The sequence below is a fragment of the Engystomops pustulosus genome, chromosome 2 (assembly GCF_040894005.1).
Source record: "Engystomops pustulosus chromosome 2, aEngPut4.maternal, whole genome shotgun sequence".
NCBI lineage: Eukaryota > Metazoa > Chordata > Amphibia > Anura > Leptodactylidae > Engystomops > Engystomops pustulosus.
In genome coordinates this window covers 9,653,329-9,668,498 of record NC_092412.1, presented here as the reverse complement: position 1 = coordinate 9,668,498, position 15,170 = coordinate 9,653,329, and the positions used below count along the sequence as shown (strand labels likewise).

Here is a 15,170-nt window from a genome sequence, read left to right as displayed (position 1 = left end):
GATGGGTATAAGAAATAAAAAAAAAAAACTAATTCAAAACAGCAATTTTAGTGCCTTTTACCTCGTAAACATATGGAAAAGAAAGCCATCAAAATGTCAATGAACAAGCCCAAATAATCCTCTTGTGATTGAGGAATCAAACCAACCGAGCTCTCAGAACATGGCGACTGCAATTGTGTTTCCTTGAAAAACTTTATTTTCTGCTAAAGTAGTAAAGCTTAAGTCTTACTACTGCACCTGATTGGTGTCTCCTTCATCGCACTAACCTACAGAATAAGTGTCAGGTCTGATGTCCTCTGCGGTGAACTGCATAAAAGTTTTAGTTATAAAACAAGTGGCCAAACAGCTGTGTTACTCTGCTGCCCACTTATGCTCAAGTTTCCTGAAGGCCATTTTTGTCCGTGTTCTTGACTTGACCTTGATGAGCTGCGCATTGTCCTTCACGAGGATGAGATCAGACACAATGGCTGGACTAATGCTGTTATACAAATACTTGGTGTCCACCAGGGAGTTACATGGAGCTGCTATAGGACTTGGAGAGGAAACTGCAGAAGATTACACCAAAACTCTCCCTGCTGCCCCCGCGGGGTGACTGAAGTGGGAAGACCTGCCGGCAGCCATGAGGAGGAGACCAGCAGTGAGGACCAGACACAGACTGCAGGAGGGGAGCCCAAATCACTTCCGCAATTCTACCTTATTATAACAGGCAAGAAATCCACTTAACGTCCATAGTAGCTATATAGTAGTACAGTTATCCTGTATATACGGCTGCCCGGGGCTTCTACCACTCGTTTTACTGGTTTTCTAGGATTTCTAGGTTCCGCTCCAGCCTGAGATGGGCATCTCCTGGTTAGACAACCCTCTTATGTCTTGGAAGTAGAAGAATCCGGCTTCTTATGAGTTGATTATATTTTTTTATTTTTGGATTTTAATTGAATTATTCGTCCAATGAATATTCATGATCTTTCTCTCCATAGATGACTGTATGTTACTGACTGGCTGCTTTACTTCTGCTTGTAACTAGGAAAAGGAAACCTCCAATACTGATTTCTTGGTTATATTTTCCAGGAGATGAAAGTACAAGAGGTTCCCATGGACGTCACCCCTCATCTCCTTGTGGTGAAGTAGAAGATAATCAGTCACATCTTTCCACAGAGGAGGGAAATCATGGAGATAAGAGGCAGTTTTCATGTCCGATATGTGAGAAGCCTCTTAGTCAAGAATCAAATCTTCTCATTCATCTTCAAAGTCATCGAGAGGGAAAAAATTATTCATGCTCAAAGTGTGAAAAAACTTTTCCCAGAAATTAAGTCTTGATCAACATGTGAGAATTTGCAAAGGAGAGAAGCGATTTTTATGTAACGAATGTGGGAAATATTTCAGCCGTAATTCACAGCTGGTGAAACATCTGAGAACTCACACAGGGGAGAAGCCATTCTCATGCACTGAATGTGGGAAATGTTTTGATCGGAAAACAAATCTTGTTCAACATCAGAGAATTCACACAGGAGTGAAACCATTTTCATGTCCAGAATGTGGGAAATGTTTTAATAAGAAATCAAATCTTTTTATACATCAGAGAATTCACACAGGGCAGAAGCCGTTTCTATGTATTGAATGTGGAAAACGTTTCTGCGATAATTCAGGGCTTGTTAGACACTGGAGAATTCACACCGGGGAGAAGCCATTTTCTTGTAATAAATGTGAAAAATGTTTTACCCAGCAATCATCACTTATTCAACATCAGAGAAGTCACACAGGGGAGAAGCCATTTTTATGTAGTGATTGCGGAAAATATTTCTGCGATAATTCGGGGCTTTTAAAACACCGGAGAACTCACACAGGGAAGAAGCCATTTTCATGTAACAAATGTGAAAAATGTTTTACCCAGCAATCCTCTCTTGTCCGACACCAGAGAATTCACACAGGAGAGAGAGACTATGAATGAATATCATCTGTTTAGATTTCTATGGTCGGATTTTCCTTCCTTGTGTCACTGCTTCTGATGGCTGCAGCATACGTTTTCTAAAAGCTAAGTGACATGGGCACAGACCAATCCTTTTCAATAAAATATATATTTCTTGACCTGTTCAGGAATATTGGCCTTATTTATGTGACTTGTACATGTAATATATCACATCCTTTGTGTTTTGGTGATGGAAAAGCTTTGCCGGTGTCTACCAATAAATATGTATATTGTTCCCCCATATTTCTTGTATCAGTCTGTGTAAAAGGCAATAAGTGTGTTATATCCTACATGGAGGCTCGTCCCCCTCTGTACCAGCTCATGGTAACAGCTCCAAAAATATATTTTCAGGGAACCTGTCCCACTATTTTAGCTCTACGTCTACAGCAGGAGGCGGCTTGTGTCTCGGTCTCCTCGGTACATTTTTCCTCTCCTCACCATCCCCCTTCTCCGCCTCCTCAATGCACATGACCCGAAGAGGGGAGGGAGCTGGATGAGTGTGGAGGAGAGGAGTGAAGGCATGAGGAGCACGGCCATCGTTGGGGGGTTTAGTGGCACTGTGTTTAGGGGACCTGGACTACCAGGGGACCTGGGCCCCCCAGAGTCCTGTGATTAGTATTGGGATGCCATCCCAGCAGGTGATTTGTGTATAGGACATTATTTATTTGCGATGTATAGACTGGTTTTTTTTACATATGTACGGCCCAGGTCTCCTCTGCATCACGCCCTCCGCCCTTCTGTTACGTTATATATAACCGCGAAAATAGAGCCCCAGGGCATGTAATTGTGCGGTGTCTTCCAATAAACAGAAACACGTTGGAAGGAGCCTCCGGTACATGTGTCCCCATGGGAATAGAACGGAAGAGCTTCTGCTCATCTTCCATTTATCGTTTCTGTTATTCTCTTCTAACACAGAAAAACTGCTGATGTGAACTTCTCTTTCATCATGTCCTTCCAACTGTAACTCCCTACTAATAAGTCTTCCACTCATTAAACTCTCTCCTCTAAGATCTATTCAGGCTCGTCTTCCAGACCAAACGCTACACAGATGCCTCCAGTCAGTGCCAGTCACTGCACTGGCTGCCCGTCTCCCTCCGAATACAGTTGAAGTTAATAACCCTCATCCACAAAGCTCTGCCCAATGCTGCGCTCGTCTACCTCTCCTCTCTTATCTCAGTCTATAGCCCTTCCCGAGCTCTTCGATCTGCCGGTTATTCTCTACCTTAATTCGAACCTCCCACTCGCGTCTCCAGGACTTCTCCAGAGATGCGCCAATTCTCTGGAATGCCCTACCCCTTTCTATTAGACTAATACCCAAGCCCCAATGCTTCAAACATTCTCTTAAAACTCATTTATTCAAGCAGGTCTATCACACTTGCTCACTGCATGCAACTTTATCTCTTTATTAACAAGGGGGGAACTCCCCCTGTCTGTTATCCGGAAAATGCTTCTCTGCAGTCCCACTGACTTTGGACTTTGTGTATAAGATGGCGGCTGATAACTGGTTTAAGCAGCTGCATTTTTTTAAATTTATTTATTAAATTATTTTCATTGCATCCCCTTATAAAAATGTCTGGACCATTATACAAGCTCTGGTGTATCAGTCCTGGTGTAGACAATTTCAGTTGCCCCTAGAAACGGCCCTGTAACTTCTCACTTAGGGTCGGGCTGCAATCTTGGATTTCTGTGTCTCTCTGCTCTGTGTACTGTAGCCCTGCATGGGGCTCACACTGATACATACACTGATTAGTTCCTGCCAGCACATCCTCTCTGCTCTGTGTACTGTAGCCCTGCACGGGCTCACACTGATACATACACTGATTCGTTCCCGCCAGCACATCGTGAGCAGAGAGAAGCTGCAAACTACAAGGAAATAAGTGATCTGGGGGAAGGGGGAGGCAGGCACTTATCTGTGAGATGTAGCAGAGCTAAAAGTGTAAGAGTCTGTCAGCCTCTGTCTGTCATGCCTCTGTGTGAAAGGTATCTCATGCATCTCATCATCTCTGATCTGTCTCATCTCTCTTTCTATGTGTCAGTGTGTTAGTACAATGTTCAGAAGGTTAATTAAAGTGTAGATAAATCTGAACCCTGATAATAAACGCACATTGTTACCCCACAGAACTAGATAGGTCATAATGTGTCTGCTTAGAGAGTCCCCGTCCACACCTTGGGATTTTGCACTGAGCAGCCTAGGGAGTGATAGGAGCTAAAACAGCAATAAAACTGGGTAAAATTGTAAAGCTAAGGGGTCAAATGATCTTTTTTGTGTTGACATCACTAGGGGATTGAGATGTGAGAATTTTCTTTAGTGGGAAAACCCCTTAAAAGTAGAAAACAGCTGGCCCTGATGAGGCCATTGAGACATAGGCACACATGCCACAACTTCAGGGCTCACCACGAGCTGCTGGCATGGAGCCATGTAATGTGAAATAAAGTTTTATAAAGTAGTGACAGCATTCAGAATGCATAGGCTATTGGAACCGGTCACCAGGCAACATTCCTATATATTGACAGGTTCGCTATAGGCACTGTGCGTTACGGCTCAGGGCCTTAATTTTCATCTGGTGCAAAAAAACCAAATACAGGTTTATATAAGAACAGAGAAAAATGTGACAACAGCCGGAAGGGGCAGGTGAACAAGCAATGGGAGAGCGAATCGAGTTGTTCAACGTTCAGCATAATTGTACATAGAAACAAATAACTTGTCAGTAAAACTTTATATATATAATCAGTCATAAAACTTTATGTATATAAACTATATAATAACTATATATAAATATAAGAATTGTCATCTTGACGATCTGCTCAGCTAATTTATGCAATTCATCGCAGTCTTCTGGCTATTTGGGTGAAGGAAAGTTTGAGGCATCTACTAATGTATAAGGAAATGATTGTACCGCAAGAAATAAAGATGGAGGCACGGATGCGGGTGGGAGGGTGTGGGTGTGAGGTTGCGGATGCGGGTGAGAGGGTGTGGATGCGGGTGGGAGGGTACGGATACGGGTGAGAGGCTGCAGATGCGGGTGAGAGGAAGCGGGTGAGAGGATGCGGGTGAGAGGGAGCGGATGCGCGTGAGAGGGTGCGGTTGCGGGCGAGAGGGTGCGGATGCGGGTGGGAGGGTGTTTGTGCCGTGATCAGGTTGTACAACGTTTAGTTCGAATTATCCATAGAAACTACTCATATTCATATACAAATCAGGAAGATGTAAGATACATATCACCGAATTGTATCATTAAAGGAAACCTACCACCACGGATCTACCTTACAGGGATCTACCTATTAAGGTAGATCCGGTGGTAGGTGCCTTCTAATGTATGTAAGCAAAGCCCCTTTTTAGGGCTAATCCTTAATTGTGATAATATGCTAATTTACCAAAGAGGCTACTGGGGCGTGGAGTAGCCGGAGCTGAGGCTACATGGTGTGGCTACTCCACGCCCCAGAAGCCTCTTTGATCCTCCTACCCAGACATCTCCTGCACGCCCTCGTTCTCAAAGCCGGCGTTCTGTGCATAAGCAGTAGCTCTGGCTTCAGACTCAAGACCATGCAGCCGGCGGCCTGCGCTCTGCACATGCGCAGAACGCCGGCTTCGAGGATGAGTTTGCATATCTCCTCGTAGCTGTGTGCTGAAGATATCTGGGCAGGAGGATCAAGGAGGCTACTGGGGCGTGGAGTAACTGCGCCGTGTAGCCTCAGCACCGGCTACTCCACCCCCCAGTAGCCTCTTTGGTAAAGTAGCATATTATCACAATTAAAGAATAAAAAAGATAAAGGGGACTAAAAGATTAGCCCTAAAAAGGGGCTTTCCTTACATATGTTAGAGGCACCTACCACCAGATCTACCTTAATAGGTAGATCCCTGTAAGGTAGATCCGTGGTGGTAGGTTTCCTTCAATTAAAATAGGCAACTTGTGTATCGGTGGATGAGACGATCCTGATCTATAAAATCTCCACTGAGTAAAGGTGAGAGAAGAAAAAAACCTTCATCAATTTAACCCCGTTTTTGTGTTTGTATTTTTTGCTCCGTTTTTTTTTTTTAAATCTATGTATATTTGTGTACGGAGATGTGGGAGGGCTTGTTTTCTGTGTAACATATTGTCCTTCCAAGTGTCAGTTCAAATTTATAAAGGACCTTTTTGTAGAAAAAAAAAATTACTCATATGCTACTAACTTTTCCATATATTTGTGTATGAAGCTGTGCAATGTGTCATTTTTTTGGTAAGAAAAGCTGACATGTTCATGTATATGTTTTTTTGTGACTGTACGAGCTTTTAGCCACGTTTAATTCCAATTTTAACGAGTTGCAAAATGGCAAAAAGGTGGCAGTTAGGACGTTTGGGCAGTATTTTCCGTTACTGGGTTCACTGCTGGGAATAACTATTTATAGGGTGATAGATTTGGATGTTTGGGACACGGTGATACAAGTTTTTTTTTATTTTTTATATCTAGTCTTTATTATTGTTTTTTTTACTGTAGTCCATCCCCCATCCATTTAAAAAGATGAAATCAGTCTCATCTATGATCTTAAATCCATTGTCTGGGGACGGTATTTGACCTTGTTTCCCTCCAAAATTTCACATGAATAAGGATTGGAAAAAAACAAAATGTCTGTCAAGACTGAGAAAGAGACGCAGGCCCTTGGACTTCTACGCTCCACTCCAGGGTGAGATGGGCATCACCTGGTTATACATCCCTCTTATGTCTTGGAAGCAGATAAATCTGGTTTCTAAAAAAATGATTATTTTTTTTGATAATGGGATTTTAATTAAATTATATGTCAATGGATTATATTTCCAATTAATATTCATGACCTTTCTATCCATAGATGACTGTATGTTACTGACTGGCCGCTTTACTTCTGCTTGTAACTGGGGGACAGGAAACTTCCAATACTGATTTCTTGGTTATATTTTCCAGGAGATGAAAGTACAAGAGGTTCCCATGGACGTCCCCCCTCATCTCCTTGTGGTGAAGTAGAAGATAATCAGTCACATCTTTCCACAGAGGAGGGAAATCATGGAGATAAGAGGAAGTTTTCATGTCCGAAATGTGCGAAGTCTTTTAGTCAAGAATCAAATCTTCTCATTCATCTTCAAAGTCACCGAGAGAAAAAAAAAATTTCTTGTCCAGAATGTGAGAAAAATTTTACCCAGAAATCAAGTCTTCGTCAACATGTGAAAAGTCACACAGGAGAGAAACCATTTTTTTGTACTGAATGTAGAAAATGTTTTCGTACAAAATCAGATCTTGTTAAACATCAAAGAATTCACACAGGGAAAAAGCCATTTTCATGTCCAGAATGTGGGAAATGTTTTGGTAAAAAATCAAACCTTTTTCAACATCAGAGAGTTCACACAGAGGGGAATCCATACTTATGTAGTGAATGTGGGAAATTTTTCAGTGATAGATTAAAGCTTGATCAACATCAGAGAACTCACACGGGGAAGAGGGCATTTTCGTGTACTGAATGTGGGAAATGTTTTACCCGGAAATCAAATCTTGTTCAACATCAGAGAATTCACACAGGGAAGAAGCCATTTTCATGTCCTGAATGTGAGAAATGTTTTACCCTGAAATCAAATCTTATTCAACATCAGAGAACTCACACAGGGGAGAAGCCATTTTCTTGTACTGAATGTGGGAACTGTTTTAGTCAAAAATCACATCTTGTTAAACATTGGCGAACTCACACAGGGGAGAGGCCATTTTCATGTACTGACTGTGGGAGCCGGTTTAGTCAGAAATCACATCTTGCTAAACATCAGAGAACTCACAAGGGGAGAAGCCATGTTAACATTTATGACACTTTGAATATTAACAGTTTAGATTGTTATGGTTAGATTCACAAATATGTTTTATATAAAGACCTGTTCAGGAATTGGCGATACTCTTATTTTAGGCTTAAGGAAAGAGGTGATTTGTATTTTATTTATATATATATATATATTTTTTTTTTACTCTAGTCAAACACCAAACTATTTGAAAAGATTGAGGGAATTTGTCATTAAAAATTACATTGTATTTTTTAACATAAATTTGTCATTTATAGAATTATTTGTTTTCATAATTTTTTGCCCATTAAAGGAAATAATATTCGTTAAATCTATAACATATTTTTTTTAATATTTTATCACAATTGGCCAACAGAGGGAGCTCAACTGAGAAAACCAGTGCAGACTGCCACCAGTGACAGGACCGCTGTAAAGGTGGGCGGTCTATTCAGAGCTCTGGGGGGGTCCACATATACTCTGGCTGGACCAAGCAGTTTGCATGTCAGCCTATGCAGGTGCATAGTGTCACAGGTGCTCCTGCGACGTCTCGGGTCGCAGGCGCACCTGTAGTACCACGTATGGCAGTTCTCCAGCGTGGCAGGTGCAACGTACTCACCTTTCCGCGCTCCAGCGACGGCTCCTGTGACATTTGGCAGCAGCCAATCTTCCTGCTACCTCTGCCCGATCCTTGTTCCCTATTGCCTGTGCTCCCGGAGGTCGGCAGCTTCACTTACCTTGCCGTGCTCCAGCGATGGTCTCCTCACCCCAGTGCACGCGTGCCGGCCATCTAAGATTCAAAGGCCCAGCACACCAATGATTGGTGCTGGCTGACCGTCTTCCCAGTTAAATTCCCAGCCCCTTGCTGTTTCCCCTGCCCGATCTTCATACCTTGTGCCTTAGAGAAAGCTTGTTTCCTATATCCTCTGCATTAAAAGTGATTTCCCGTTGTGATTCCGTTCCTGACTTTGGTCCTGTGCTGCCTGTCCTGACCTTCCGTTACATCCCGACTCGGATCCCTCACTGCCTGCCCTCACCTACTGTTACATCCCCGACTTTGATCCTGCCTGTCCTGGCCTCCTGCCTGTCCCCGAATCAGTCTCGGCCTCACGACTCTGTACCTCGCCTTGGCCGCCACTGCGGACAAAGTCGCGCCTGTGGAGCAGCCTGGTGGTACCACGCCACAGCAAGTCTCGGGCTCTGGTGAAAACCGGATGGCACTTAGACTCCACTCCCAGGTGTCGGCTTACGTCATCATCCATGGTGGTACAGAGGGTCCACTACTACTGATCCTGACAGAAAGATCCAATCATGGATGCCGCCAAGGTTCCGCTGCCTGGCCTGGCTGATCTTACCACCATCGTGGCCCAGCGATCCCAGCAGATTGCCATACAAGTTCAGCAACTTGGACAAGTCACCGCCATGTTGCAGCAATTGATGGCTACTCAGCAGTGTCAAGTTCCTGTGGTTCCTCCTGCTTCTTTGGTTTGTCTACCTCCCGCTGAGACTCTCTATGCCATCTAAGTATGATGGGGACACCAAGTTGTGCAGGGGCTTTATTACCCAGTGCTCACTGCACATTGAACTTATGCCGACACTAAAGTGGCTTTCATCATCAACCTCCTTTCCGGGAAGGCCCTGGCATGGGCTACTCCTTTCTGGGACACCTCCTTCTTCGCCGAGTTCCGGTCTTTCTTTCAGGAACCTACCCGGGCATCTTCTGCTGAGACGGCCCTGCTGAACTTGCATCAAGGGGACTCATCTGTCGGTGACTATGTGGTTCAGTTCCGTACCCTGGCTTCTGAGCTAGCCTGGAATGAAGCAGCCTTTGTCGCAACCTTTAAAAAGGGACTTGTTGAGTTTCAATGGAAACAACACAAAGAAAATGGGACCTTTTGGTGGAGGAATTACCGGATGAGGAATGGGAGGAGATTTTGGAGTCTCCAAGTAAAATATCTTTGAATGTAGCACAGAGGTGTTCCCAACTACTCCTGTTACATAGGGCATATAGGACCCTGGTGGTGTTGCATAAGATGGGGCCGAGGGGGGATACATGTTGTCCACAGTGTCTAGCTGAGGGAGCTGATATACTACATATGTCCTGGGCGTGTCCGGGCTTGTCCCTCAATCCTATTGTTTCATATGTTATGTCATTTTTATTCTGTAATGTCTTATTTTATTTGTATATGTTCCCCAACCTGATGGCGCTGTATATATAAAGATTATTATTATTTAGGATTGTGGGACCAAACTGAGCACTCAATACAGAAGGTGTTTGGAATTCAGATTCAGCAAGACCCCAAAGATCCCCAAAGTTTGTGTGTTGGGATACGTGGGTGGGATAGATGTCATTAGGGCAGAACAGATTGTGGTGGAAAAATTGTTGTACCAGGTTCGAAAGACACTGGCAAGGCCCTGGTTGGATGCTGACCCACCCAGGATGGCGGAAATGAAAGATTACTGAATAATACTATTAAGATGGAGTTGGGGGTATATCTGAAGAGAAACACAGTCAAGAAGTTTGAGAAACAATGGAATAAATGTCCAGGAGTAGGGACAGAAGATCTGATACGGAGATGGCAGAGGGTCCGCCCTGTAGGACGGCTAGAATTATGAGAGACAGATAAATATGTGTTGCGGTAGATAGCTTGTAGGGCACTGGAATGAAGGGTACTTCCTGAGGGGAGGGAAACAGCCAGATCTACGGCGGGGGGAGGGGGGGAGTTGGGGGTGAATAATTATATGATTCGGAAATGAGTACATGTTTGTACAGTTACTGTTATGATTACAGTGTACTACTGCTACTACTGCTGTAATAATTATATTCTTTAATAAAAGTTACCTGACTTGAAAAAAAAAAAAGGGGGACTTGCTGGGCAGATTAAAGATGCTTTGTCTGCATCCGACCTTCTGTCTACTCTGAGAGGTCTCATCTCACTGGCCACTGAGATTGATATCCGGTTTGCTGAGCACTCAAAGGAGCAGCGTCTGGAACAACTGCAAGTCAGGACCTGATGTCTGCCCCCCCCCCCTGGCTCCTGTCTTCCAAAGACCAAGTCAGCCACCTTCCATGTCAGATGCAGTGGAACCGATGCAGGTAGATAGAGCTCTCCTGACTACCCAAGAGTGTTCCTAACTTAGGCAGGAGAATCTATGTCTCTATTGTGCCAGCCTGGAACATTTTCTCAAGACCTGTCCAGTTCGTCCTCTGCGTCCGGGAAACGCACGGACCTAGGGTTCTTGGGAGAAGCGTCCCTAGGAGAGAACAAAACTTCTCCACGCCTGAATGTTCCAGTTCTACTCAGCTTTGGAACAAGTGGTCCGGTTCAAGACTCAGCCTTCCTGGACTCCAACTCTGCGGGCAACTTTGTGGATGCTGCCCTGGTCTCCCAGGTTCGTCTGGAGAAGCTGCTGGTCATTTCTTCCGTCAGTGGACAGATTCTCTGTGACTCGGTCCAGCACAGAGCCCCTATGCCTGAAAGTTGGGGCCTTGCATAAAGAGAGACATTCTATATCCTTCCCTGATCCACGTCTCCAGTTCTACTGGGTTTCCCGTGGTTGCAATGACATGCTCCTGAGCTCAACTGGCGTACTGGTGAGGTGCTTCGCGGGGGTCCGGAGTGCCAGTCATGCTGTTTGGTGGTACCTTGTCCCCTGTCCACCATGTCTTCTCCAATGACATCCAAGCCTCTCGTGGGTCTCCCCTCTCCATATATGTCTTCTCGGAAAAGCAAGCGGAGACTCTACCACCACGACTGCCCTATAGACTTGTTGCTGGGCACGTCTCCTCCACGTGGTCGCATGTATCCACTTTAAAGGGAACCTACCACCACGAATCTACCTATAAAGGTAGATCGGGTGGTAGGGGGATCAATAGGACGTGAGGATAGCCCTTTTTAGGGCTAATCCTCACGTCCCCGCACTGTTTTTTGAACTTATATAAAAGGTTTATGCTAATTTTGTTATGCGGCTACTGGGGCGTGGAGTAGCCGAAGCTGTGGCTACACGGCGCGGCTACTCCACGCCCCAGTAGCCATTTTACCCCTCCTACCTACAATCTTCAGCGCGCAGCTCCTTGCAGCTGCGCGCCCTCTTCCGGCGATCCTGCCGTCTGCGCAGGCGCAGAACAGCAGGCCCGCGCCTGTTTCGGAGCAGTGACCGCACAGGCGCGGGCCTGCTGTTCTGCGCATTCGCAGACGGCAGGTTCGTCGGACGAGGGCGCGCAGCTGCAAGGAGCTGCGTGCCGAAGATTGTAGGTAGGAAGGGTTAAGTGGCTATTGGGGCGTGGAGTAGCCGCGGGGTGTAGCCACAGCTGCGGCTACTCCACGCCCCAGTAGCCACAAAACAAAATTAGCATAAACCTTTTATATAAGTTCAAAAAACAGTGCGGGGACGTGAGGATTAGCCCTTAAAAGGGCTATCCTCACGTCCTATTGATCCACCTACCACCCGATCTACCTTTATAGGTAGATTCGTGGTGGTAGGTCCCCTTTAAGTGCCTGAAAGCGCGGCTATGTCTGCTTATGTGAAGGAGAACCTGCAGAGGGGATTCATACGCAAATCCTCTTCTTCTGCTGCTGCCGGGTTTTTTCTTTGTGGCTAAAAAGGATGGGTCACTCTGTCCATGCATAGACTATCACAGCCTTAACAAAATTACCGCTGCCCATACCTACGTGGGGCATATAACCTCATCCGCAATGAGTGTAAGACTGCCTTCAATACTCATGATGGGCACTTTAAGTAGCTTGTCATGCCGTTTGGGCTCTGTAACGCACCAGCTGTATTTCAGGAGTTTGTCAATTACATTTTCAGAGACTTGTTATATACCTTTGTTGTGGTCTATCTCGAATATATCCTGGTGTTCTCTATGGACCTTAAGTCCCACCGGTCCCAAGTAGGCGCCTAAGGGCCAATAGCCTATATGCCAAGCTGAAAATGTACCAATTCCATCAGAACAGTCTTCCGCTTCTAAGATACATTATTTCTGACAAGGGACTACAGATGAACCCTGCCAAGTTGTCTGCATTACTTCAGTGGCCTCTCCCAGTAGGACTTTGTGCTATTCAGAGATTCCTGGGCTTCGCTAATTACTACAGGCAGTTCATACCACACTTCTCTTCCCTTGTATCTCCCATTGTGGGGCTGACCAAGAAGAACGTCAATCTTAAACTCTGGCCTCTGAAGAAACTTTCTCTAAGCTGAAATAAGCCTTTGCCTCTGCTCCAGTTCTCACATGGCCTGACGCTTCCTCAGTGGGAACTGGAGAAGTGCTCACCCAGAAAGGGCCCAATGGCCGAACTCTTACCCGTGGGTTTTTCTCTAAGACTTTCTCCTCTGCAGAGAGGAATTACTTCATAGGTTGTCAGGCTTAAAGGTTGTGGATCCTCTGAACCAGTGCAGACAATGGCACAAGCCACTACCTGGGACCAGAGTGGTACCCGGTTTTCACCAGAGCCCGCCGCAAAGCGGGTTGGACTTGCTGCAGCGTGGTACCACCAGGTCATTCCACAGGCGTGAGTTGTCCGCAGTGGCAGCCAAGGTCGAGGTACAGAAATAGCAGGCAATCTCATAGTCTGGGACAGGCAGGAGGTCAGGACAGGCAGCACAGGATCGGAGGCGGAGGGGTAGCAACAGGTCAGGGCAGGCGGCAAAGGAGCGATGTCATAAACGGAGCCGGGGTCACAACAGGGATTCACAGGAAGAGCACAAGGTATCAGAAAATCTTTCTCTAGGGCGCTAGGCACGGAGATCCGGCAGGGGCTTGCAGGAAGAGGTAGGCTTAAGTAGATTTTTGCGAAATGGCCAGTGGAAGGGAGCGAGCCGGGAGAGGTAAGCAGCGCTGGCGACGTGCTGGCGGGGGCAGAGAAGCACGGGTGAGCCCGCGACCCGCGATATGGGTCGCGGGACCACCCGTGACAAGGATGTACGGGATTTTGTGGGCTCCTGCACTTCCTGTGCCCGAAACAAGCCATTTCATCTTAAACCATCTGCCATTGGACTCTCCTGGTGATGGACTTTGTCACAGATCTTCCATATTCCACAGGTAATACCATCATCTGTGTGGTAACCGACTGGTTCTCCAAGATGTCCCACTTTGTTCCTCTGCCAGGTCTGCCATCAGCTCCACGTCTTGCCAGCCTGTTTTTCGTCCACATCTTCTGACTTCATTGAATCCCTCTGCATATTGTGTCGGACCGAGGGGTCCAGTTTGTTTCTCGGTTATGGCGTTTTCTGTGCAGCCAGCTGCAAGTAAGACAGGACTTTTCCTCTGCGTACCATTTGCAGTCTAATAGACAAGTGGAGAGAGTTAATCTGACCCTGGGCTGCTATCCCCGCCATTTTGTCTCTGCCAGACAGGACGACTGCTCCACTTTGCTGCGATGGGCTGAGTTTTCCTACAATTCCTTGGGCTCAGAATTTGCTGGCTCTACTGCTTTCTTTAGCATCTATGGACAACACCCACGTCCACCTCTTCCTCTTTCAGTCCCTTCTGATGTTCCTGCCATGGAAGGGTTGGTCCAAGATCTCAAGTCTATCTGAGGGCAGACTTGACTCTCCTTGGTACAGGCTTCTGCTGGAAGCAAGACTTAGGTCGATAAAAGACGCAGGTCTCCTCCGATCTTCTTTCCAAGTGACAACGTGTGGCTGTCCTCCAAGTACGTTTGGCTGAAGATTCCCAGCTACAAACTTGGGTCACGTTTCCTGGGTCCTTTTGACTGCTGAAGCGCATCAATCATGTGACCTATAAGCTGTACCTTCCTCCCACCATATGCACCCCGAAATCCTTCCATGTCTCTCTCCTGAAGCCAGTAATCTTGAACCCCTTCTCCCAGTAAGTTCCTCCTCCTGTTCCAGTGGCTGATTCCACCAACATCTTTGAGGTCAAAGAGGTCCTAGACGGGAAGATGGTGAGAGGGCAGTGGTTCTTCCTTGTTGACTGGAAGGGGTTCAGGCCTGAGGAGAGGTATTGGTAGCCCAAGGACAATATTTCGGACCATGGCCTCCTGTAAAAGGTTCCTTGAGATCAAAAAGAGGGGGAGGCCAAAGGGGTGGGTATTGTCACGGGTGCACCTGTGCCCTTTTTGGGTCATGTGCCTCCCTGTGTCCCCTCAGCATTGAAGGCTTACTCACCTGTCCGTGATCCAGCGCTGTGTCCCAAGATCCGGCACGCGCGTCCATGCCTCCTAGAGTGCGTGTTCCCCTGTTCCTTGAGATTTGAAGAGCCAGCATGCTGCTAATTGCTGCTAGGACTACCGCCTTAGGGTACTGTCTGGTTGATCCTACCATATGCTACCATAGTACAGCATGGCAGTGTATGGGGATTTTACAACAATTGTAACAAATGTCCAGAAATCATACAGCCTTGGGTCTTACAAAGTCCTGAGGCTGTCATGGAGACAGATTGTCGCTCCCTGATGATGTCACGCGGAGTGACAAAG

General features: G+C 46.1%; 1 protein-coding gene across 1 annotated transcript in view; it reads left to right on the top strand.

Annotated features, from left to right (window-relative positions):
- Positions 1 to 1,291: 1,291 nt before the first annotated feature.
- LOC140116877 (uncharacterized) overlaps positions 1,292 to 15,170 on the top strand; it is a gene marked incomplete at its 5' end in the record, with an annotated part of 33,528 nt that continues 19,649 nt past the window's right edge. The window contains 2 exons of the mRNA XM_072133311.1: positions 1,292 to 1,890; positions 7,200 to 7,723. Coding sequence (XP_071989412.1) covers positions 1,292 to 1,890; positions 7,200 to 7,723 — 1,123 coding nt within the window. The remainder of the gene's footprint in view (positions 1,891 to 7,199; positions 7,724 to 15,170) is intronic.